General features: G+C 45.4%; 2 protein-coding genes across 2 annotated transcripts in view; both read left to right on the forward strand.

Moving 5' to 3' along the window:
- The first annotated feature begins 578 nt into the window (after nucleotides 1–578).
- On the forward strand, nucleotides 579–11,229 carry EXOSC2 (exosome component 2). Its single transcript, XM_043469862.1, has 9 exons — nucleotides 579–735; nucleotides 2,269–2,370; nucleotides 4,056–4,101; nucleotides 4,388–4,477; nucleotides 5,542–5,607; nucleotides 6,616–6,684; nucleotides 7,839–8,015; nucleotides 8,414–8,542; nucleotides 9,048–11,229. The coding sequence occupies exons 1-9, from the start codon at nucleotides 614–616 to the stop codon at nucleotides 9,126–9,128; spliced, it is 882 nt and encodes a 293-aa protein (XP_043325797.1). The 5' UTR covers nucleotides 579–613; the 3' UTR covers nucleotides 9,129–11,229.
- Nucleotides 11,230–13,172: 1,943 nt separating this feature from the next.
- The window catches only part of ABL1 (ABL proto-oncogene 1, non-receptor tyrosine kinase), a 136,942-nt gene continuing 125,210 nt past the window's right edge, over nucleotides 13,173–24,904 (forward strand). Inside the window, exon 1 of the mRNA XM_043469860.1 lies at nucleotides 13,173–14,798. Coding sequence (XP_043325795.1) covers nucleotides 14,663–14,798 — 136 coding nt within the window. The 5' untranslated portion in view covers nucleotides 13,173–14,662. The remainder of the gene's footprint in view (nucleotides 14,799–24,904) is intronic.

Consider the following 24,904-nt stretch of genomic DNA (forward strand, 5'->3'; position numbering starts at 1 on the left):
AGATTTAAATGTGTTCTTAAAAGGTTTCTTGCTTTTTCCAAAAGAAGTACTAGGGAAATCAGCTAGCTTAAGAAAGAATGGAAACAGCACCTGTAGCACTGTTTGGGGGTGTAGGTGATGGTTGGTGCTGAACTAGCACCCACGAGGTGGCAGTAATGTAGAATACAGGGGCTACTAGTAACAGTACGAAAAGAGACTCTTTCCAAATAGTGTTTTCTCCTCTTGATCCTCCTGGGCAATCGCATACCCAAATAAATGAGATTTCAGCAGCTTTGAACTGGAAAGAAACTCAGAGGCCCATTTCACAATTATTTCTAAGCCTGGGAAACAGTAAGTGGGATAAGCACAAGAGTTTTGCTGAAAAGTCAAACGCTATGCAACCTGAGATTTTATTATTTGCCAAGAGCAGCCTTGCCAATAGTAAAAAGGGCAACTTGACTCCTTCCCTTCGTGCTAACCTAATGGTTGCCAATAGCCAACATGGAGGCCAGACCGTGAGTTCCCATTGGCGGCTGCTCTGAGGCCCCGCCCCTACGAGCGACAACTGGGAATTGCGGAGACGGAAAGCGTGCCTCCGCGTGGGGCTGCGCCTGCGCGAGTTATTGGCGCCAAGATGGCGTTGGAGATGAGGCTTCCCGTCGCTCGGAAGCCTCTTAGCGAGAGTCTAGGTCGCGAGAGTAAAAAACACCTGGTGGTCCCAGGGGACACGATCACCACGGACACAGGCTTCATGCGGTAGGTGGGGGCGTGGGGGACTCTGGGCAGCAAGGGGCGGCTGCATTGCTCTCTCTCCACGTGAAACCTGGGCCTGTGTTCTGCATCTAAGTGCCCGCGGTACCCGGGGCGCGTCAGCTGAGCATCTCAGCCTCCTTTTCGAGGCTGCGGACTTCCTACGCCCTGCATCTTGTATGTCCACGTCTGCAGCTGCCTCAGCTTCACCAAAACCTTCCTGTCCCGATCACTGTTAGCCGTGACTCGTGGATCCTGTGTCTCAGGCCCCGATTTTGAGCCTTCCTCGTTGAACCTGGAGCTGGGGCCTCTTCACAGGTTTCGGCGGAAGGGGTGGTGGGCGTTTTTTACTTCGTCCACTTAGCCCGCAGCATTCCATCTCCTAGCCAGGGGCACGATTTTGGAACGAGTCATTGTTTGGGCTTAGGGGGCACGCAAATATATTGTGGTATTATAGAATACCAGAATAGATACCTTTGAGTCTGAGGGCAGGCTCCAGCTTAAGGGCAGCTGGGGTTCCAGCCCTGCTGCCGTCACAGTGTTAGCTGTATCACCTCTCCGAGGTCAGTTTCCTCGTCTGTAAAATAGTGATAATAACTAACTATTCCAGAGAGTGGCGAGGATTCCATGAAAGTGAAAGTGTGGAAAAGTTAGTCGCTCAGTCATGTCCGACCCTTTGCGACCCCGTAGACTGTAGCGTGCTAGGTTCCTCTGTCCATGGAATTCTCCAGGCAAGAATACTGGAGTGGGTTGCATTCCCTTCTTCAGGGGATCTTCACCACCACCCCAGGTCTCTTGCATTGCAGGCAGGTGCTTTACTGTCTGAGCCGCCAGGGAAGCCCGAGGATTACATGGGGGCTAATGATTAGGAAAAGAAACAGAATTCACCGTTCTATCACCATCATAGGGGTCAACAGTAGTGGTACCTCAGCCTGACCCTGTCCACCCCTGCCACCCCCCGCCGCCGCATATGCATATGGGAGAGGTACAGCATTTATTCCATTGCCCTTTAACCTCTTAGTTTGGCATTATTGGATCCCAGGAAATTTTAAGATTCAGGCCTGTATTCATGCAGTCAATAAATATCATTTGTGGTTTGAGTATAAACTGAACAAAGAGGAAATCTCTGGCCTGGTGCAGTTTATGTTCTGAGAGAGACAGATGAGAAATAAGCACAACAAACAAGTTATTCAGAATGTTTACTGGTAAATCCAGTAGAAAAAAATTAAGACGTCAAACCGGGTAAGTGGAGCATAAGTTGGAAATATGGTGAGGGTGGCAGCCGCAGGGTGGGTGACTGTTACAAATGGGAGATGAGGAAAGCCTGGTGGAGAAAGTGCCGTATGAGTCGGCTTGAGTACAGTGAAGGAGATGGCCACGTAGGACTCTAAAGAAGGAGTATTTAGGCAGGGGTGGCAACCAGCACAAAAGCCTGTCTTTAAGGAAGGAGGAATCAGGTTTGAGGAACACATTGTTCTGGCTGCGAGAGGTCACCTCAAGTATTACACTGGAATCTTTTGTATCTTCCTGTTGCAACAGGGGCCATGGAACCTATATGGGGGAAGAAAAGCTCATTGCATCTGTGGCTGGCTCTGTGGAGAGAGTAAACAAGTTGATCTGTGTAAAAGCTTTGAAAACCAGGTGAGAACAAAAGGTGTGTATTTTGTGGCATCTGAGTTGCATAGCCAGGTCTTATTGGCCATGACATACCCCCTACTCCCAGCCCTGCCTGCCCTATCGTTCTGTAGGTCTGGGATTTCGGGAACATGACTGTAGGAAGGGTATAGATGACTATAGGTAGGGCCAGGCTTCAGAGGTTTCCCTATGATGTCTGACCTCTTCAAACTTTGGTTCCCTCTTCTCCAAAATGAGACCTTGCATGACCTCCTGGGTAGGATTTTCATTGGAATTCACTGAAATAGTGTGTATAAAGTACTTTATACAGAGAGTCTCCTGCCTCGAAGGGCTCAATAAAGGTTAGCCCCAGAACATAAGCCAGTGGGGTTGGAACAGAGTGAGCAGGCGAGTAGTAGGAGCGGATGCAGAGAGCTGAGGTAGGCAGTCTGCATGCCCTGCAGCCACGATGTACGTTTCTGACTTCCACTTTGTGCAGTCTAGGAAGGCCCTGGAGCAGGTGGAGCAGAAGAGGGACATGATCTGACTTCTGTTTAATGAAATCACTCTGGCTGTTGTTGGGGGCGGGGGTGGGGCAGGGTTAGGGAGACAGATTCCTGCTCTGTTTTCATCGTCTCAATTGATGGTGACTTGGACAAAGGTGATAGCCATAGAAGTGGGGAATAGTGATCAATTCTGCATGTATTTTGTGTTCTGAGTGTATTTACCATGAAAAGCTGTAGGATTTTGTATGTGGGATTTTCTGCATGTAGGACCATGTCTGTGAGAAGAGATAGTTTTACTTCTTCCTTTGGGATGCTTTTTATTTTCTGCCTATATTGGTAAGGTGGAGGTACTAGAATCTGCTGCTGGACTTGCCCTGGAGCAGGAGGGAGAGGGGAGGAGGGAGAGACACAGGGTTCCTCGAAAGACTCTGAGGATTGCGTCTTGAGCAACTGGAGGGATGGAGTTGCTATTTCCTGGGCTGGTGACAACTGGGAGAGAATCCATTTGCTATAGTGGAATTGAAGGGGCTGCTAGAAAGCTTTGTTTGAGGTTTGTAACTTATACAGATTTCTGTTAGTCACATAAGTGAAGGTGCTGGGTAGCCAGCAGTTGACTAGAGCTAGAGCCTGAATTCAGGGGAGTGGTGGACTCATCGGTAATATTTAAAGCCATCAAACTGGATAAGCTGACAAAGTGAGTGTGGGCTGGAAAGAGAAGAGGCCCAAGGACTTAGCCTTCAGCATGGAGGGTCTAATTCATCATTAGAGTTGGGAGGAGGAATTAGCAAAGGGGTCCGAGACATGCAGCCAGTGGGTGGGGGAGACGTGAGTAGACTGGTTTGGGTGGTATCCTGTCTGTTTCCTTTCTCCTCCTCTGGCTGATGCAGAACTCATCTGTGTTCCAGACCCCACCAGAAAATATCCCATGCGTATCCATTTTTCATGCAATTAACAAAATAAGGGGTATCAGACTTAGTGAACTCCTTGCAATAAATGATGTAAGAATAGTTGATGGAGAGTTTTTATGCATAGGAATGTTGGAAGTTGTCAGTTCCTGAAACTAAGTTCGAACAGCATGGTTATGTGAATTTACCAAATGTGGTGCCTGACCCAGGCCTGCATGCTGTTTAACTGAAATCTCAAATGGTACTCGGTCTTGGCATAGAGTCTTTTCACTGATGGAGGACCTTCTGCTTTTTCTTTCAGATATAATGGTGAAGTGGGAGACATTGTAGTGGGGAGAATCACAGAGGTAAAGTCTTATCAGATTGGTTTTTACAAAGTAAAAGTGAGCTGGTGATCTAATGAATGAGATAGCCGTCCTATTACACGCAGTTACACGAAAGAAGGATTCACTGTGTTTGGCTCTTATGTGACCTTGATGTAAACAGTTTGTTTGTAAACAGTTTGATGTAAATGGTTTGTTTGTAAACAGTTCGATGTAAGTGGTTTGTCCGATCAGGGGTTATTGGTCATTTACAGTGTGAGCTCTGGCCCCTGGAGTATGTGTCCAGGTGTGGGATTCCTTTGTTTTGTAGGTTCAACAGAAGAGGTGGAAGGTGGAGACCAACTCCAGGCTGGATTCAGTCTTGCTTCTCTCATCCATGAACCTTCCCGGAGGAGAGCTGGTAAGGATCTCCAGCTGGGACTGTGTATAGTGTCTGGGACTGTGTGTTGCTGGCCAGAGTGCTGGGATCCCTTGCTCCAGCAGAGAACTTTGCTTTATACTGAGGTTGCCACTTGTACTCCTGTTTGTCTCCTGTGAAGTTTGGTGTCTGGATATCCATATAGGCTTTTCACTTGGCCCAGGCCTCCCAACTCAGGCAGCAGTTGGTATGTGGTAGAATCTGGGATGTCTGTGGGAAGATCCCAAAGGAGAGTTGAGAGGTGCTCTCTCAGATGCTTGGTGCTAATAATTTTCCTTTTCTGGGTGTATCAGTTTTGCTCACTGAAGGTCTTGCTTGAAAAACTGTTTACAAATCAGCTTTACATGAATCGAATGACATTTGGTTATTCCAGACAACCATAGTACCTAAGCTGCTTCCTTTTGTAAAATGCTGTGATTCAGCCTTATCTTCAGGCCAACATCTATTTACAGAGAGGCTCATGGTGCTTGGCTCTCTGGAGAACACCAAGATCCAGGAGGCACAATTCAGTTCCTAAAAGAGCTTAGACTAGTAGGGAATATGAGATAACTGGTCTAAATACCCGGCAGTCCAAGAGTAAACAAGTGTGTGATTGTACAAAAGGCATGATTAAGTTCGCCGCGAGAAGCTTATAGGAAAAATGAATGTTGAAGTTGATCCTATCCTTGAAGGATGGCTAGAATTTTAACAGTGAGTTCAGGAATCTGAGATAAATGGAAACGTGTGAGCAAAGATACAGTTAACCTGGAGGTAGCCGGTCTTACTGTAGCGTGGCGAGCTGTCACGGCAAGTAGGTAGGCTCGATTGGGGTTTGGCAAATCACATAAGGATTCTGAATGTTATTCAAAGAAGAGGAGCCACGGGAACGTCCATAAGACAGAGTAGTAGTCATGGCTTTGTCTTCTTTGAGTGGCACAGGTTACCTACCCTGGTATGTGCACACGGTGGCTGCCTTCAGAGGTCTCGGGAGAAAGTGAAGGAGAAGAGATAGAAATCTTTGTTTACCGTCTGACTCCCTAACGTGGCCTTCTCCTTGTGTGTTTCAGAGGCGAAGATCTGCAGAAGATGAGCTGGCGATGAGAGGTTTTTTGCAAGAAGGGGACCTTATCAGTGTATCCTTCACCTTGCATTCCAGCATCTTTATGTTTGCTGTGGAGCTGGGAAATGGGGCTTAAATTATAGGTCTCTCACAGGAGAAACCGTAATCCGGGCAGGGATCTGAGTCCTTGACCAAGAGCAAAGGGCTCTCATGCAGCCTTTTGCTCTCTCTCCTTTCTTTTTACATTAAAAAAATATTTTTTTAAAATTGAAGTATAGTTAGTTTTGGGCGTTTCCCAGGTGGTGCTTGTGGTAAAGAACTTACCTGCTAATGTAGGAGACATAAGAGGGGATTCAGTCCTTGGGTTGGGAAGATCCCCTGGAGACGTCAATGGCTACCCACACCAGTATTCTTGCCTGGAGAATATCATGGACATAGGAGCCTGGTGGGCTACAATCCGGGGGTTGCAAAGAGTCAGATATAACTGAATCGACTGAGCACGCATGCTCACATTAGTTTTACGCGTATAGCAGAGTGAATCAGTTATACACACACATACATATATATGTATGGTCTTTTTGACATTCTTTTCCTGTATAGACTATTACAAAATATTGAGTAGAGTTACTGTGCTAGACAGTAGGTTCTTGTTTATCTGTTTATACATAGCAGTGTGTATATGTTACTCCGAGATTGCTAGTTTACCCCTCCCCACCCCCTCCTCAGCCCAGCTGACCCTCCAGCTGACCCTCCAGCTCTTATTCAGACCTGCTGCTGCTCAGCCTGGCCGGGTCGGCTGGGCCGACCCTCTCGTGTTTTGCGGTCTTGTTACTTACGGTGGCTCATGCTTGAAGCCAGCTCAAAGTGTCCTGGTGATGTTAACTTTCATCCCAGGAAGGAGAAAAGGTGGTGTTCATGTCAGGATATTCATGACAGCCAAGGGGGAGAGGTTAGGTCACAGCAGTGTGACCTCCAGTCCATCTACAGCTGCAGGTGGGCCTGGTGGACACAGACATGAGGATGGAGGGGGAACCAGGGACACAGGTGATGACAAAGTGTTTGTTCCTTCATCACCGGCCAGGCTGAGGTCCAGGCAGTGTTCTCTGATGGAGCCGTCTCTCTGCACACGAGGAGTCTCAAATACGGAAAAGTAAGTTGGGCTCTGGGTGTTCTCATTGGACGAGTGAGACTTCAAATCCATTTCTCGGTCTCCAGCTGTCTCTGGAATTCTGGCCTGAAGCACCTGGAAGTTAAGTGTTAACAGGCTGGCATTGCAGATGCTGACTCACACGGTTGTGGGCTAGTAGCATCATAAAGGACGACAGCCCTCACCCTTTTTCTGCGGAGGAGATTGTTCTGGCAGAAGAGCCCCTATGACCCTGGGCCCCGGCCCTGTGGCTGTCTCCACTTTCTCCCAAGGGGTGTGGCAGCTTTGCATGGCCTCAGTGCTGAGTTGCAGCCAAGGGAGCTCATGGACTGATGAAACACAATGGCCCCCGGCCCTTGGACAAACGTCCAGTCGAGAAAATGGATATTATTCTTAGGAAAGATGGGCTTGTCACTTGAGCCGCTAAAGGAAATTCTGTTGCTTTTCTTGCTATAAGGTGACAGATGTTATTGAAGCTATTTATTTTTGTAACGACAGCATGTTTTCCCAAACAAATGATGACTCATTAGTCTCGGCTTTGTCTGGGTGAACTTTCTCATTTTCTGAGTGGAAAAGAAACCTTGCTGGTCAGTGGAGTGGCTGCAGTCAGCCACGCCCTTGAATCAGGAGAGGAGGCAGGCGCACTGCCTGTGCTGACCTTTGTGGGCCCGGGGCCTGTAGCAGACGCCCCTTCTGTGGCATGTGGGCCTTGAGCTCACCTGCCAGGATCAGGGATGTATTTGCGCCCGGTCCCCTGAAAGGCCAGTCCCCTTCTCCAGTGGCATATCTCCTGGGCAGGACAGGCGGTTGGGGTCAAGGTGGAACAGGGCAGTGCTCCTTGGCCCTCAAGAGGCTCAAGCCCACATCCTCATTGGCTCCACCTTTTCTCAGCCATCACACCAGCCCTGGATCAGAACATGATGACGCTCACAACGGAGAATAAATGGTGAAGAGAGTGAAAGTCACCTTCTGTTGGGATGTGTAAATGACGCATGCCTCCGGAAAGTGTCTGTATTTTGCATGTGCGTGTCATGGCAGTTATTACCAGCAAGGACCCTGATTCCAGCCTCCCTAGGACACAGTCTGTACTCTGCTTTATAGTCACCTCACTGGTGATCCTACAGTGACTTAATGTATGATATATATATTTTTTTTAGCTAGGTCAGGGCGTTTTGGTTCAGGTCTCCCCTTCCCTGGTGAAACGGCAGAAGACCCACTTCCATGACCTGCCGTGCGGTGCCTCAGTGATCCTGGGCAACAACGGCTTCATCTGGGTCTACCCAACCCCCGAGCACAAAGAAGACGATGCAGGGGGCTTCATCGCAAACCTTGAGGTGAGTACACGCCGCAGCTGCCCTATTGGGATGGAGAGGCACTCAGCCGGCACTGCGCTTCTGCAGCAGGTGGGGCGCTGTCCGTCTCTCACTGATGCGTGGCTGTGGTTTGAGCTGGTTTGCATTTCCATTGAAGGCTGCTTGAACCATCGTGCTGCCCTCTCTTGTTCTGGAGAGATGAAATCAGCGACTTTGATCTCTGATGGCCCAGATGGCAAAGCTGCAGGGTAACAGCCAAAAAGCCACTGAGGGAGCCATCCTTTTTCATCTTCCTTGGAGTCAGCAGTTTGCTTGGTTTGGAGCCCCGGAGTGATCCCACCTCAGCTATAAATGATTCCTGTGATCCGCTGTAACCGTTCACTCGTTCTCGTCTTGATTCTGTTTGTCTCCCCCGGTAGCCGGTCTCCCTTGCTGATCGAGAGGTGATCTCCCGGCTCCGGAACTGCATCGTCTCGCTGGCAACTCAGAGGATGATGCTGTATGATACCAGCATCCTGTACTGCTATGAAGCATCCCTTCCACATCAGGTACGCCACCCAGGGCTCCCCTTCTCACCCATCTGTGAGCAGGTATGGCGTGTCATCCGCGCCACCTCCCCTCGACGTACCTTTACCATGTCCATCAGTATGAACTCACCTGGTGGACACCCTTGTTGACTGGTAGAGCTTTCCCTGAGATGCTAATAATATTCTCAATGTCTATGTCCATGTAAGGGTTTGTGGGCAGTTGGAGGTGCCAGGTGGGGCTGGTTTATGACAGCGGCCCCCTGACTTCACCTTGGCCATCCCAGTTTTTGCTGCCTTTCTAGTGAATGCTGGAGTAATAGCTTTGTTGTTCTTGTCAGCTATATCCCAGAGAACCTTGCTGATTTATTAAGCTAGTTCTAGCAGATCCTTTCTTGGAATACTTAGCCTCTGATAAACGAAAGGAAGACGGAAGGCTTGTGTTAACCAGGCCTGGTTTCTATATTTGGGTCAGCTTGATGGTGTGCTTACTGATTGAACAAATTACCTTTTGTCCTTTCTCTTTCAGATCAAAGACATCTTAAAGCCAGAAATAATGGAGGAAATTGTGATGGAAACACGCCAGAGGCTTTTGGAACAGGAGGGGTAAGAAGAAGCCTCTGACGGCCAGGACTGTGTGGACCCGAGCAGAGCAGCCCTTGAAAGTGGAGAATCTGATTGGCGGTCCCCACGTGCAGCTCAGTGAAGAACCGGGAAATTCATCACTGGACCTACATCGGGCTGCCTCTACCCCAAAGACCTGCTTTCTCCTGTTTTAAGGCAAAGTGAGGGGGAAGGTGATTACTGCTGCTGACCCCTTGAGTTGCCCACAGACTTCGGTGCTTCGGGTAGTTTCAGGCCCTTAAAAGCATTCAGAGTTCCAGCCGAATAGACTTCTACTTTGGAATCATACAGGGAATCTTTTGTCTTATAGTCACCGTCAACTCACCAGGCACAGTGCCCCATGAAATTGCCCCTATATAAAACATAGCCTCCCTGATCCCCCCAGTGGTCTGTTTTGGGTCCATTCCCACCTCCTCTGCAGCGCGAGAATGACACTGAAGAGTGTAGCTGGTAAAATGAACCCAAGAGTCAGTGGGAGAACATAGCAACCAAGCAGCCTTTTGCTTGGTTGGAATCTCATTTCCTGTTACATGTTCCCCCTAGTGACAGATGCAAGCACATCCCCGCCAGTCTGCCTTAATCTGTTCTGCCTTTGAGGGTGATCTGTCAGAAGCTGAATAATTGAGGACAGAGAGAATGACTGTTTTGGGTACTCTGATAAATGTGAAAACAAAGTAAGAAAGGTGGAGATGGAAAAAGAAAAGTTTTTCCTCCTATAACTGAAGCAGCAGTGCATTTACTTTTGAATAATTCAGGGTTGAAAGGTAAAAACAAGATACTGAAGTTCTGTCTCACTGAGAATGGCTAGAATTTCTATGCATTCTTTTTCAGATGACTTTCTAAACATGGTGTCCTGATTTGGGTTTGGGGTAAACAGTTCTTTTAAAGACAGTATATGAGAGTGCTATTTGGGGAGCTGTTGTTTTTTTTTTTGTTTTTTTGTTTTTTTTAGTTTATACATGTGGCATCACCGTTTCTGTTCTTGTATTCTGTGTAATACTTGGGAGCTAAGTACAGGTGAAGGACGACTTGGGAGATAGAAATTCTTCTGACAGAGGCCTTTAAACTTAAACCTAGAACACCTAGTAAAATTTAAACCTAGGACAGTTTCAGTGGTAACGTGGAGCATCTGAAAGTTTGGAAATGGAGCTCAGCTCTCTTTTGTTAAGTTGTATGTCTTTATAACGTTATTCAGTCTGTTGCCTGTTTCGAGGGGCTGCAGACAACTGAGTGTTGTACAGGCCGCGTTGCAGCCTTAGGTTTGCTCCCTTGTTTCCGAGAACACGTCCCAGGTTGTATGTCCCTGAAGGGAAGGGGAAGGACGGGAGCCTGCATCCTGCTCTGGGCTGCTTTTGATCAGGGCCGTCAGTGGGTTCTGAATGTTTGCCCTTCTCACATGGTCTCCCATGCTGTTCACTCATTATATCCTGAATACTGGTTACCTACTAAGTGGAGATACCAACATAAAAAAGTCTAAAAACATCTTTTTGGTGATTAGCTACTTTTTTTGTGGCCCACTAGAGGGTGCCCTTGTTAAGCGTAATTTCAGTCGGTATTTTTTTAAAAATAAAGCTGAAGTTTTTACACTGGTTCTGAATTCCTCTAGCAATGTGTAGGTTGCTTTGCTTTATAAGCGTGAGCACAAAATTAGGCTGGACTGTGTCACTCTTAGTGGAATATATGAGCTTAAAGGGATTTATTCAAATGTGGCAATTTGAATTTGGCAATTTATTAAAATTTATTTACTTCTGACTGTCAGGCATTTGCTGGGCTCTGGATTCTAGTTTTAAGTCCTTAAGAGTATCATTCTACAGTGCTAGTGCATCTCTGGAAAAAAATATTATAGTCTGGGCTTGGGGATTCACCTAAAACTAGAAAATGGCAGAAAGTAAATGGTGAGTAGGGATAAACCTTTAAATCAAGTGCTGCTGGCCTCTGTCCTTGACTTTCAGAAAGCATAGTTAGTCTCAATGTTTATGGGAAATAAGGTCCCATTTGATTCTCATGATAACCTTGTAAAGTTTGATATGACCCCTGTTTATAAATGAAAGCCATTCACATAATTAAAGTGACTTCATTAAAGCTCATTAGCAACTATGGGTCAGTAGGCTTAAGCTCTAGGGATGGATCATAAAGCAACCCTTGAGAAAAGGGGTTGGACTAACAGTGAAAGGATATGGGGTCCAGAAATTTTATTTCCAGCATTGAGACCTACACTTTGGATTGTTACTCATTTTATATACTGCCTGTCCCTCCCATGTCTGCTCTGGGAGACAAGGATGAGTCCCTCCACCCCCACGCCTCATTTGTGCCCCAGCATCTAGGACAATGCTTGGCACACAGGCTCAATAATGCTTGTGAATGATTTATTAGTTCAAGAAGTGTGGGTTAGAGTTCTGATTTGATTGTTCAATTTTAAGCTAGAGAGTGAAGAATGAAGATGTGTAGGAAATGATGAAAGTGTGAAGAGGAATAAAAAGTGAAATCTTCAAAGAGAAAAGTTAGGGTGATGGTAAGGATAAGGTGATGGGTAAATAAAGGGAAGAGGGTGTTGACACTTGAAGAGTGATCTGTAAGCCAGGACAAAGTTCATCAGCCAGACTACTTCATGATAGAGCAAAGCTAACCCAGTTAACATCTAAATATAAATTCTGCTTCTGAATTTGCTTCACATTCAGTACCTCCAAGGAACTCTATTTTTACAAGCCAATGTCTATAAAATCAGCACCATTTCCCAATCCAGCAGAAATATTTCTAAAATACACAACAACTGAACATACAACATTTATAATGCGACTGGTTTTCCCCTACTATCAGTAGCAACTTCTAAAATATCAACTAACATTAGATCAACAGTTACTTGATATTGAATGGTACAAGAGAAAACGCTTTGGAGTAGTATCAATCTGGGCTCAAACTGTCACATGACTAGGCCAGTGACCTTAAGTAACTCACATCTAACTTGGTTTCCTCATCTGTATACAGGGGAAAACATTACTTGTGTTACCGGGCTAGAGTAAGGATTAAATGAGAATATGGTTTATGAAAAGCAGAATAGACCATAGTATAGATTAGGTGTGATGAGGATCGCCTTAGAAATGGGTATATCCCGGCAGGTGCATTCCTCTGGGGCGGTGTGGAGAGTGAAGAAGGGGACCAGCGTGCATTTTAGTTGCATAAAAATGGGTTATGGCATGTGTGGATCTGGTTGTATGGGTCATTGGCTAGTTCTGTAGACCTAAACTCAACAGCTTCGGCTAACATGTTTTCATGTGATTATGTGTACATCCCTGAAATTAGATAGTGTAATCTTTTTCTACTGTCCCCTCCCTGCCCCCACCCACCCAGTTTAATTGAGAAAAAGTTGACATACATAACTGGACAAGTTTAAGTTTAATCTTAAAATGCTGTTAATGAGTGGGCTCCCTGATACTCCAAAGAAGCAATTCGTTAGCAATATGTCGACGCTCTCTACTTGTTTATTTTTCGCTCGTTCTAATATTTATGCTTCTTGGAGTCAAGGTGGAAGTTGGGGGTGAGGGGCAGCGGTGGAAGCACCAAATACTTCGGTTTCCAGGAGCAAGCTAAATTCTCTCTCCTAAAGAAGCTCAAGGAAGCGATCCAGCTCCGGTTCTGGGGAAATCCAATCCGCAGTTTTCCCCTTGCTTTGGTTCCTCGCCGGCCTTACCAACCCGCTCAGGGGAGACATTGGCCAGCCCTGCGCGAGGCCGGCTAGAGTCCACCGGCTCCCAGGAGGGCGGGACCGACACTCAGGAGCCTAGAGCAGAGGACAAGGCTCGGGGGAGAGCGGACAGGGGCGGGGGCGCCGCAGGACCACAACTCCCGGCCTGCCCCGCGGGCTACGCCGAAAGTGGTTGGCTGGGAGCTCTAGCCCCTGCTGTCCCAGTCGGCTAATGGGATGTAGGAGAGGGAGCTGACCCGGATTTTCAAGGACCAATAGAAGTGCAGGGGAGGCGGGAGCTTCCTTACTACTCACCTTGCTCCTCGGGAAAGCCACATTTAACAGGTCGTGCGGGGCCGGGCCCTGGAGGGCAGGGGGACCAGAGCCGAAAGACGCCGCAGGGTCCCCGAAAGCGGTGTCGGAAGGGTCCCAGTCCCCACGCGAGGGGCGCACCGGACGTCATCGGGGGGCGGGGCCGGGGGCGGGGACTGGCCTCGTTGTGGAGCGGCTAGTAATCCATCATGGCGGCCGCGGGGGTCCGGTGACCGTCCCTGAGCAGCGCCGGAGCCGGAACCGGTTCCTGGGTCCTGCAGCTGAGGAGCCCGCCTTGCGTTGTCCACGGCCCCTACCTGCGCGGGGAGGCTGGGTCTTCCGACGGAGCCCGGGGGATGTGACTGCCTGGCGGCGGCGGCCGTAACCACGTCCGGGCCCGGGGGAGGGGGGTGTCTCGGACAGAGACCCCCCCCCACAGGCTCCGGGCAGCTGAGGCGGCCAGGCCTCCTCCCCGTTCTGTCCGCCACCCGCCTTCGGGGCCGCGAGAGCCCATCGTCCCTTATCAGCTCCATCCCGGCTCTGGGACCCTGGGGTTGTGGTCTCTTTCCCCAGACCTGGGGACACCCCGTTTCCTGAGGCTTGGAGGAGCGTCGCCCCCCGGAGTAAGCCGCCCGTGCCCCCCGCTCCCCGCCCCGGCAGCCTCCCTCTTTACCCCCGAGCCGCCCCTTAACTCCGATTCCCGGCCTCAAGTTTGCCCTCGGAGCGTCCCCCTCATTCAAATCCCCTCCCTGCTGTCAAGTGGCCTCCCCTTCCCCCCCCACCTTGCTCCCGTGAGCCTGTAATGCCCTGACTTCTTCCAATGTCACCTACGGCCCCCTCAGCCTCAGCCCAGCCAGAAACTTTAATGCAGAGGAAAAGCCTGGACTGGTTTCACAGGCCTTTTAAAAAGCGGACTTAAAAAAGTTGCTGGCCATGCATTCCTTCTCGTCAGAGGGCCAGCTCTCGCTGAAGTCGGGGTGACCCGTGTCCTTTTCCGGAGAGCAGGGTAGAGAAAAAGCAGGAGCGGCAGCTAGTGTGGCAGGAAATTTGTTGGAAGATGGAGACACCAAGATAGAGGGTGGGTGACTTCCCCAGGAAAAGTTCTGGAGGAGCATTCAAAGACCGATCCACGTTTCCTCGATGTGTAGAAATCGACACGACTTTAGCCTCACTGACCGTTGTACAGCATCCCCTGTGAATATTTGTCTTTAGGTTTTTCTCCTTGAGAGGGAGGAAACTTAGCCAGTAAAAGACACTTGAAATCCAGGAACTTTGGGTTCGCACTGCAGTTACATTACTTCGAATTGATAAACTGCGAATATAATCGGAACTCCTGTTTGCACAAGTCAACCTAAAATCTTCACTTCCTTTTTTTGTGGAAGATGTCTTGTGATTGACCTCAGTTACTGACTGGTGGAGATGCGGTGAATGTGAAATCCCACGTAGAGACCGTTTCCTTCTCAGCTCACTGATCATTCTGAAAGATCTTGAACCCTCTTCTGGAAAGGGGTGCCTATCCTTGCTTTATGGGGCAGCAGCCTGGAAAAGTTCTTGGGGACCAAAGGAGGCCAAGTCTGCCTGCCCTGCACTTTATCAAAGGAGCAGGCAAGAAGGAATCATCGAGGCACGGCGGTCCACACTGCAATGTTTTTGTGGAACATGGTGAGTGCTCTTCAAGATTTCTGGTCCTATTTTCCGCTTTGCCATGCCTAAGGAACTTTTGAACCACAGGGCTTGTGTTGGTTCCTTCCAGTTCTATTTAAAACTTCAATCCCTGTAGTTATCTTTTACTCTCGGGTGGAACTTTCTTTGTATAAGAAAAAGTTACTTGGTGACATTGGATGGCTTTATTCAAAGTCTTACTGCTTATTTCTTGCCTGATTCCCTTTCTAACTCACTGTTGACCTTGGACAAGCCATTTTACTATTCCGGCTTCCTGAGGAGGTTGGGCTTAAGTGATTTCTCAGGATCCATAGTCCATGATTCTGCTCTGACCTAAGGCCTGGCCTGGGCTCTTCCTTCCTCTGAGGTACATGGATCCTTCACTGCTTTACCTGTGGGGAGCTTTCAATCTTATCCTCAATGGGGTTTGTGCACCCCCCAGAGTGCCCCCACAGGCCCTAGTTGACACTTTCAATCTTATCCTCAAAGGGGTTTGTGCACCCCCAGAGGCCCCCACAGGCCCTGGTTGACACTAATAACCTTGATCTTTTCAGTCATAAGTGGAGCTTGAAAATCCTCACTTTGGAACTATGTGGAAACAGTTGAGGGGAGGCCACATTGCTTGTGAACTGAGGATCCCCAGCTTTCAGTGGTTTCACCTGAGACGGGGAGTGGTCCTTTCCTCAGAATGGAGCTTTTCCCTCCTCCTCTCTTTGTTTCACATGACACTTGGGGCAAGAAAGGTTGTCTTTGACATTTTTATGAACGCCACTGGCGTTTGAGTGCTGACAGTACATGTTATACTGGTCACGTCCAGTAATTCTGCATGAAGTTTTAAAGCTAAGGGTCACCTTAGACTGATGTCTGTGCCACGCACCAATTAATTAGCATCCTGTTTGTACTGTCACAGCCTGACAGTTTTCAGACCTTGTACTTATTAAAATATCTGTCGAGCTCACCCACCCTCTGTAAGCAAATGGAAGACGTGTGCAAGTAACATATACTTTGAAATTCAATCACAAATACCCTTAACAATCTGTGACTACAATACACAAAGTTCTCTATTCAGTGAACTTGTATTTGACAATTGAGGTTTGATTTTCTAAATAATCTGGGTACTTGGATTTTACTTTTGCCTTGAAACCCGTTGGATTTTACTTCTGCCGTGAAACACGAGTTGTATTTTAGCTTTGGGTTTAGACAGGTAAATACAGTAATGTATTATGACACTTCCCACAGTGAAGATTTGTAAGTGAATTATTTGCATTTCAACTAGTGATGATCATGCAACCTTAGGTAGTGAAAATTGTTCAGTCTGAGCCATGTCCAACTTTCTGCGACTCCATAGACTGCATCTTGCAAGGCTTCCCTGTGCTTCACTACCTCCCGGACTTTGTTCATTTTCATCTCCACTGAGCCAGTGATGCCATCCAACCACCTCATCCTCTGCCACCCCCAGTGAAAATTGGTACAGACTTTTTGGAGAGCTTTGGCCAAACATATCTGAATTTAAAATGTACATAGCAGTGACCCAGTAATCTCGCTTCTAGGAAGCTGTCCTAGCATGGAACAGTGTAGTGTCCTTGGTGTGCCTTTCACCCCTTCAGAGGGTCCAGAGGTGAAAACTTTTCATGTTAACAAAATACTAAGATGTTGGGCTTCCCCAGTGGCTCAGCAATAAAGAATGCACCTGCAGTGCAGGAGTCGAGGGTTCCATCCCTGGATCAGGAACGTCCCCTGGAGAAGGAAATGGCAACCCATTCAAGTATGCTTGCCTGGAAAATCCCATGGACAGAGGAGCCTGGAGGACTACAGTCCATGGGGTCACAAAGAGTTGGATATGACTGAGGTGACCTTAGCATGCACTCACACAAGACGTTATTTGCAATCTTTTCAGTAATGATGCAAAAGTAATGCAGGCTTCTAAGCATGAATCAAGATTGTGGCAACTAACCATAGTAGCCATTGTGTTCTTCATGCCATGCACACGTAGTAAAATAGTAAAATTAAATAAATATATATATTTTTTGGTTTTCACTTAAGAATGTTCCTGATGAAACAGCAAAAATTATTAGTTTTATCAACTCTCAACTGTTATGTATATATCTTTGTAATCTTCTGTGAAGGAACTGGAAAATACTTCTTTCTGTGTGCTGTTTGTCTCTAGGAAGAGCTTTGGGTAATGGTTAGTTCGAGCTGAACTTGCTGCTTTTTTCATAGACTACCGTTTTTACTGACAAACTGTGGTTATTCAGATTAAAAAAATGTATTAAGTATTTCAAGGAAAACAGCTGGTAGTGTCTGTTGTCAATGAAAACATCTTTGCTTTCCAGCAAAAATTAGGGTTTTGGAAAACTTGTATCTGCTCCTGTGAAGTAGAGATTGGTGGTAATATTTATAAACAAACTATTTTGATATCTTATAATGGAATACTTATTTGGAAGACCTACACGATTCAGTGAACTAATATTTTGTAAATGACAGCACATGATATTATAAAATCAAGCACAGGTAAAAAAGATTCATTCAAGGGGCAAGATGGACCATTGAATTTTAATGTAACAGAATACAGATATTAATTGATAAGAGTTTTAGATTCTATATCAAAACTAGCCTTTAGGAAACTACCACTTACCGAGTTTGATGTAGCTTCAAAGAACAGTATCTACAGTTATCTATAAACAAGGGAAAACAAGCTATTTCCCAGTGAAAATAGAAATGTTTATTTTTAGGTGAACAAATGAATAATTTAAAATTTTCAGTTTAAATTTATACTATAGTAAATATTGATGAGATAATCTATATAAATAAAAGCACTCTGGGATTCTGTATAATGTATGGATATAAGAGTTGGACTGTGAAGAAAGCTGAGCACCGAAAAATTGATGCTTTTGAACTGTGGTGTTGGAGAAGACTCTTGAGAGTCCTTTGGACTGCAAGGAGATCCAACCAGTCCATCCTAAAGGAGATCAGTCCTGGGTGTTCATTGGAAGGACTGATGCTGAAGCTGAAACTCCAGTACTTTGGCCACCTCATGCGAAGAGTTGACTCATTGGAAAAGACCCTGCTGCTGGGAGGGATTGGGGGCAGGAGGAGAAGGGGACAGCAGAGGATGAGATGACTGGATGGCATCACCGACTCGATGGGCATGAGTTTGAGTAAACTCCGGGAGTAGGTAATGGACAGGGAGGCCTGGCGTGCTGCGATTCATGGGGTCGCAAAGAGTCGGACACGACTGAGCGACTGAACTGAACTGAACTGACTGATAGAAAGTCTATCAAGAAGTCATATCAGGGAGTGAGCAAACAAAAAGAAATAGGAAATCATATAAGAATGTTTATTGCCAACATACTGTAAATGCCAACACGGAAAGCTGTCCGTGTAATGGTAAGTGGAAAAAAGCAATTTGGGGATCAGTCTGCATGGTGTGGCCCCATTTTTGTAAAAGAAAACCTATTTATTTGTACATGTACAGAAAAAAGTATAGAAGCGTTTAGACTGATAGAATTGTTAATCTCTAGGGAATTGGGATTTAGGTAGAATAGAAAACTTGTACTTTTTACTTTGCATTTGTGATGTTTCAGGCTTTTTACAACAAATTTGTTCTATTTTGTAATACCCAAAGTGAAAGTGAAAGTGAAGTCGCTCAGTCATGTCAGACTCTTTGCGACCCCATGGACTGTAGCCTACTAGGCTCCTCCCTCCATGGGATTCTCCAGGCAAGAGTACTGGAGTGGGTTGCCATTTCCTTCTCCAGGGGATCTTCCCAACTCAGGGATCGAACCAGGGTCTCCCGCATTCCAGGCAGATGCTTTAACCTCTGAGCCACCAGGGAAGCCCAATACCCAAATTAGGAGGGTTTAAAAAACAAATTGATGGTATCTCAACCAAATAGTCAGTTCTTTGTGATAAATATTGTTTATTGAAAAAAATTGCCTAGGTCATGTTTTAACTGAAGATAAGTGAATTTCTTTGGACTTTGGATATACTTTTCCTAGGGGAGCAAATGGTTCTTGATCTCTCACAGGCTGATCTTTCTAGATTTGGTTAATATCCATATAGTTTGGATTAAAAAACTTGCAGCCGTAACATACAGTGTTGGACCAGACATGAATCTGGAAGCTAAGAATAATGTTGTGTGGTATGGTGGTGGTGATGAACCTGAATGGGCAGATGGCAACTTTTTGCTAGGATCATTCAGGGTCAAAGGGCTAGTCATAGGTACAGGCAACAGGGGGAAGGAAACCATAGTATTATTTCATGGACCTTCTGTTCCTTTCAAATTTCAGTGTCTCGATTAAGAAAATTCACTTCTGTGAAAGTTGGTAAAACAGAATTGAAAGCATTCCCTAGTAAACTTGTTTACCTTAGTGTGTCCTTTTCTCAGCAAATATTTATTGAGCTCACACTATGTACCAGGAAGTGTTTTAGTCATTGGTGATACATTAGTGGGTAAAGGCTCCTCCCTGCCCTCCTCAAACTTATATTCTAGTTGGTGGAGTTGTTGTTCATTGTTCACTTGCTAAATGGTGTTTGACTCTTTGTGACCCCATGGACTACAGCATAGCAGGCTTCCCTGCCTTTTACCATCTCCCGGAACTTGCTCAAACTCATGTCCATTGAGTCAGTGATGCCATCCAACCATCTCATCCTCTGTCACCTCCTTTTCCTCCTGCCCTCAATCTTTGCCAGCATTAGGGTTTTTTCCAGTGACTCAGCTCTTCACATCAGGTGGCCAAAGTATTGGAGCTTCAGCTTTAGCATCAGTCCTTCCAATGAATATTTAGGGTTGATTTCCTTTAGGATTGACTAGTTTGATCTCCTTGCTGTCCAAGGGACTCTCAAGAGTCTTCTCTAGCACCACAATTCAAAAACTTCAATTTTTTGGCATTCAGCCTTCTTTCTGGTCTAACTCTCACATCCATACATGACTACTGGAAAAACCATAGTTTTGACTACATGGACCCTTGTTGACCAAGTGATGTCTCTGCTTTAATATGCTGTCTAAGTTGGTCATAGCTTTTCTCCCAAGGAGTAAGCGTCTTTTCATTTCATGGCTGCAATCATGATTTTGGAGCAGTGATTTTGGAGCCCAAGAAAATAAAATCTGCCAATGTTTCCACTTTTTCTCCATCTATTTGTCATGAAGTAATGGGACCAGATGCCATGATCTTTGGTCTTTTAATGTTGAGTTTGAAGCCAGCTTTTTCACTCTCCTTTTTCACCCTCATCAAGAGGCTCTTTAGTTCCTCATCACTTTCTGTTATTAGAGTGGTTTTATTTGCATATCTGAGGTTGTTGATACTTCTCTTGGCAATCTTGATTCCAGCTTGTGATTCATCCAGCCCAGCATTTCACAGGATGTACTCTGCATATAACTTAAATAAGCAGTGTGACAATATACAACAAAATCCTTTCCCAATTTTGAACCAGTCCTTTGTTCTATGTCTGCTTCTAACTGTTGCTTATTGACCTGCATACAGGTTTCTCAGACAGCAGCTCACGTGGTCTGGTGTTCCCATCTCTAAGAATTTTTTGTTGTTGTTGTTTTCATCTCTAAGAATTTTCCATTGTTTGTTGTGATTCATACAGTCAGAGGCTTTAGCGTAGTCAGTGAAGTAGAAGTAGATGTTTTTCTGGAATTCCCTTGCTTTCTCTATGATCCTGTGGATATTAGCAATTTGATCTCTGGTTCCTCTGCCTTTTCTAAATTCAGCATGTACATCTGTAAGTTCTTGGTCCACATACTGCTGGAGCCTAGCTTGAAGGATTTTGAGCATTACCTTGCTAGCATGTGAGATGAGCACAATTGTATGATAGTTTGAATATTCTTTGGCATTGCCTTTCTTTGGGATTGGAATGAAAACTGACCTTTTCCAGTTCTGTGGCCATTGCTGTGCTTTCCAAATTTGTTAGCATATTGAGTGCAGCACTTTAACAGCATCTTCTTTTAGCATTTGAAATAGCTCAGCTGGAATTCCATCACCTTGACTAGTTTTGTTCTCAGTAATGCTTCCTAAGGTCCACTTGAAGTCACACTCCAGGATGTCTGGCTCTAGGTGAGTGATCACACCATTGTGGTTATCTGATCTGGATCATTAAGACCTTTTTTGTATAGTTCTGTGTATTCTTGCCACCTCTTAATCTCTTCTGCTTCTGTTAGTTCCTTGCCATTTCTGTCCTTTATTGCGCCCATCTTTGTGTGAGAAGTTCCCTTCTATCTTCAGTTTTCTTGAGGAGATCTCTAGTCTTTCCCATTCTATTGTTTTCCTCTATTTCTTTGCGTTGTTCACTTAAGAAGGCTTTCTTGTCTCTCCTTGCTGTTCTCTGGAACTCTGCATGCAGTTGAGTGTATCTTTCCCTTTCTCCTTTACCTTTCACTTTTCTTCTTTCCTCAGCTATTTGTAAGGTCTCCTTAAACGGCCATTTTGCCTTCTTGCCTTTCTTTTTCTTCTGGATGGTTTTGGTCACTGCCTCCTGTACAATGTTATGAACCTCTGTCCGTATTTCTTCAGGCACTCTGTCTACCAGATCTAATCCCTTGAATCTATTCGTCATCTCCACCATATACTCATAAGGGATTTGATTTAGGTCATACCTGAATGGTCTAGTGGTTTTCCCTACTTTCTTCAGTGTAAGCCTGAGTTTTTGCAATAAGGAGCTCAATACCAACAACAAGTAAAACATAAAACACAGAGTTGCTGAGGAGAAGAATAACATAGAAAAGGGGACAGGGAATGTTAAGGGGTGACTTTAGTTAGGGTGACCAGAGAGGCTCTTTGGGAAGGTGGGGTTTGAATAAAGACCTGAGGAGGAGGGTTAGGGTTAGGGTTAGGGTAATGGCTTTCAGGCGGGAGGGGAATCAAGGCGCATGGGGGGCCCTAGGTAGAGCTTGCTTAGCAGGTTCGAGAAGCCCAGAGTACCTGGAGCAGAGAGAGCAAAGGAAAGTTGCAGGAGATGAAATGAGGGAGCAGGGGAGGTTGGCTGGAGAAGAAAGTGGCCTTGTTGTTCATTTCAAGGATTTTGACTTCTCCTCGTGTGGTCTTGGGAGGATTTTGAGAGAGGAGGAACATGACCTGATTTATGCTGTGATGAAGTTCTCCATCCTGAAGGGGAGCTGAGGAGGCAGGAGGGATTCCACTTGGCCGTTGATGGCAGTAGTCTGGGTGAGGATGGTGATGCCTCGGTCCAGGGTGGTGGTGGCGGTCAAGGTGTCAGATTCTGTGACTATCTGAAGGCACTCCTGACTAGATTTGTTCTTAGATGTGCGTTGTGAGAGAAGGCAAGGGTCTGGGGACTGAGTGACTGGAAAAATGGAGTTGCCTTTTACTGAAATGTGAGCCAGAGGATGGGGTGTGAGGAAGTGGCGACCACCTGGAGCTGCTGCTTGCACTTGCTGCATTTGAGGTGCCTGTACATGGGTGTGTCAGATATGCGTGCATGTCGCGGGCTCTCCAAGCGTGAATTCAGAGAAGCAGTCCAGCCTGGAGAGAGAACCCGAGGGTCGCCGGGTCCTGGATGGTATTTAAAGCTGTGAGAGTGGATGACATCCCCAAGGGAGGACCTCCGTGTGTGTCTTTCACGTAAGCAAGGTGCCGTTTGGTAGTTTATGAAGTTAAGACTTGACACCTTTGTGTAGGATTAGTTTGAATCTTTTTTTTTTCCTTTTGTGGGGGTCAGGGTGGTGATATTCAAAATTTTACAAGAGAATGATTTTAACTCATGTTTAAGTTCTAAATCCCATTTCTCTAGGTTGTTCCTCCCTAAATCAGAAAGTTGTGGAGTTAAAAAAAAAATTGCACACAAGTTTTCCTATTTTTCTTGGTAGTAAATGTTTTTAATATAAAATCATTTCAGTTTGTAAAACTTTGTAATGCTTTTCTAGTTAGTACTTTTAAAAATTGAAGGGTTTTTTTTCCCTCTAAATCATTTCTAGATTTTCTAATTTTAAGTTGGTACATTCTATGTCTTTCAGGGTATTACTTATTTAATTTGTACATGTCAGATGTTTTATGATGAGCTTAACTGAAAAATGATTGTAAGAAATTATTTACTCTCAGTTTAAAACTATTTTACTGTTTTCAAATAAAACTTTATTTGAGGTAATCAAATAGGAACTTGATAGAGCAATAATATAGTTCTTGCTATTGTTAAATTATACTGTGCAACCATACAGCTTAGGAGTTGGGAAAAAGTACAGCTGTTGAGTCTTATAGGTATTGAAGTTCAATTAGGTCTTTAAAAAGAGGTTGTTTGGAAAGATTATATCCATGTACTTTATATTAGGGATTGGGGTTGTGATACATGAACTAAGATAATACAAAATTGTATGTACATTTTTTAAGGCATCCTGTTATTTTTCATAGTCTAATACATTTTGTGTGGCTTTCTTGTTTTTCATAAAATCTTATTCCTCATTTTTTTTTTAAAAGAAAACTTATTTTTGGCATTACAAGTAAGTTTTATAAAAATTTTATTTACTTGTTATTTATTTTGGCTGAATTATTTTTGGCTGCACTGGGTCTTCGTTGCTGCATGCTGGCTTTCTCACTAAAGCCTCACCTGGCTGTAGTTGCAGCAGGTGAGGGCTCCTCTCCAGTTGCAGTGCACGAACTTCCCACCGCTCTCGACTCTCGGGCTTTAGCAGTTGCAACTCCAGGGCTCTAGAGCACGTGAGTTTAGTTGCTCTGCGGCTTGTGGGATCTTCCCAGAACACGGATCAAACCCATGCGCCCTGCACTGGTAGGTGGATTCTTTACCACCGAGCCACTGGGGAAGTCTTTTGTTCCCTTTTGTCCCCTTTTGTCCCCTTCTAAGAAATATGCTAATAATATAGAAGAAAACAGAATTCAGAAAACAGAAAAATGGGATTAGTAACAGAGGATGATCAAAGATGATTTAACCGAAAGAGTTTTTACCTTACTTAAATGAAGCAACCTAGCAAAGAAAATAATAGAAATTGGAGGAAAGAAGAAGGCACTTTGTATTGGTTAGGGACTTTGCCTGTGCTCCAGATCTCCATGTGATAACCACTGGTGTGTTGTGAAGTGTGTTGCAAAGAGATGCATTTAATGACTGGGAGGGAAAAGGATGAGTTAACATGATTGAGTTGGGAATTATACCCAGAGGAGTATGTCAGGCATATTATCTGAGTCTATGGGCTGAAAAGATTAAGACTGCCACTTAGAAGACGAGCTGCAGGAGGAGGAAGCTCTCCCTGCGGGCCTTCCGCGTACGTCTTCTGTGTGGTGGTCGTGCCCCGGACGTCACTCTGCTGTGTGTTCCAGACCCATCTGCCTTTCAGAACTCTGCTTGACTGTCCCTTCCTTCTTAAAGGCAGGTTTTGATGTGTTGTTTTTAAAGTGTTTAATTCCCAGATATTTGGGAGAGTCTAGATATCTTACCTGGAGAAGGAAATGTCAACCCACTCCATTGTTCTTGCCTGGAGAATCCCAGGGACGGCGGAGCCTGGTGGGCTGCCGTCTATGGGGTCACATAGAGTCGGACACGACTGAAGTGACTTAGCAGCAGCAACAGCAGATATCTTACCGATTTCAAACTTAATTTCGTGTTGTCAGAGAACATCCTCTGTAAAATTTCAGTCTTTTGACATTTACTGAGATTAATTTTATGACCCAGCCTTTGACCTGTCTTACTGAATGTTCCATTTGTACTTGCAAAGAATATGTGTTCTGCAGTTTTTGGTTGTAATTTTCTACAAATGTGAATTAGATCAAATTGGTTGACAGTGTTGTTTAAAATCTTCTACAGCCTTACTGATTTTTTGTATACTTATATTATCTGTACTTTTGCTCAGTTTCTTTTTTGGTGTGTTTTGTTGCCGAGCCTCAGATGTTAAAAACCACAGCTATGATGATAGATTTGGGGGTTTTTTTGCTTTTAATTCTATCTTTAAATTTTTTTTTAGCTTTAAAAGGTTTTATTAGAAAACAAAGATGGTGGGGGAGAAGGGGGTAACTAAGCATTTAATTAAAGAAGCTAGGAAAGCAGAGTAATCCCACAGTGCACAAAAGATGAAGAGTGGCAAGAATGAAAACACAAACTGAGAGATGGAAATGATCAAAAATACCACAAGCTGGGACTCC

The sequence above is a fragment of the Cervus canadensis genome, chromosome 5 (assembly GCF_019320065.1).
Source record: "Cervus canadensis isolate Bull #8, Minnesota chromosome 5, ASM1932006v1, whole genome shotgun sequence".
In the NCBI taxonomy this organism is placed as follows: domain Eukaryota; kingdom Metazoa; phylum Chordata; class Mammalia; order Artiodactyla; family Cervidae; genus Cervus; species Cervus canadensis.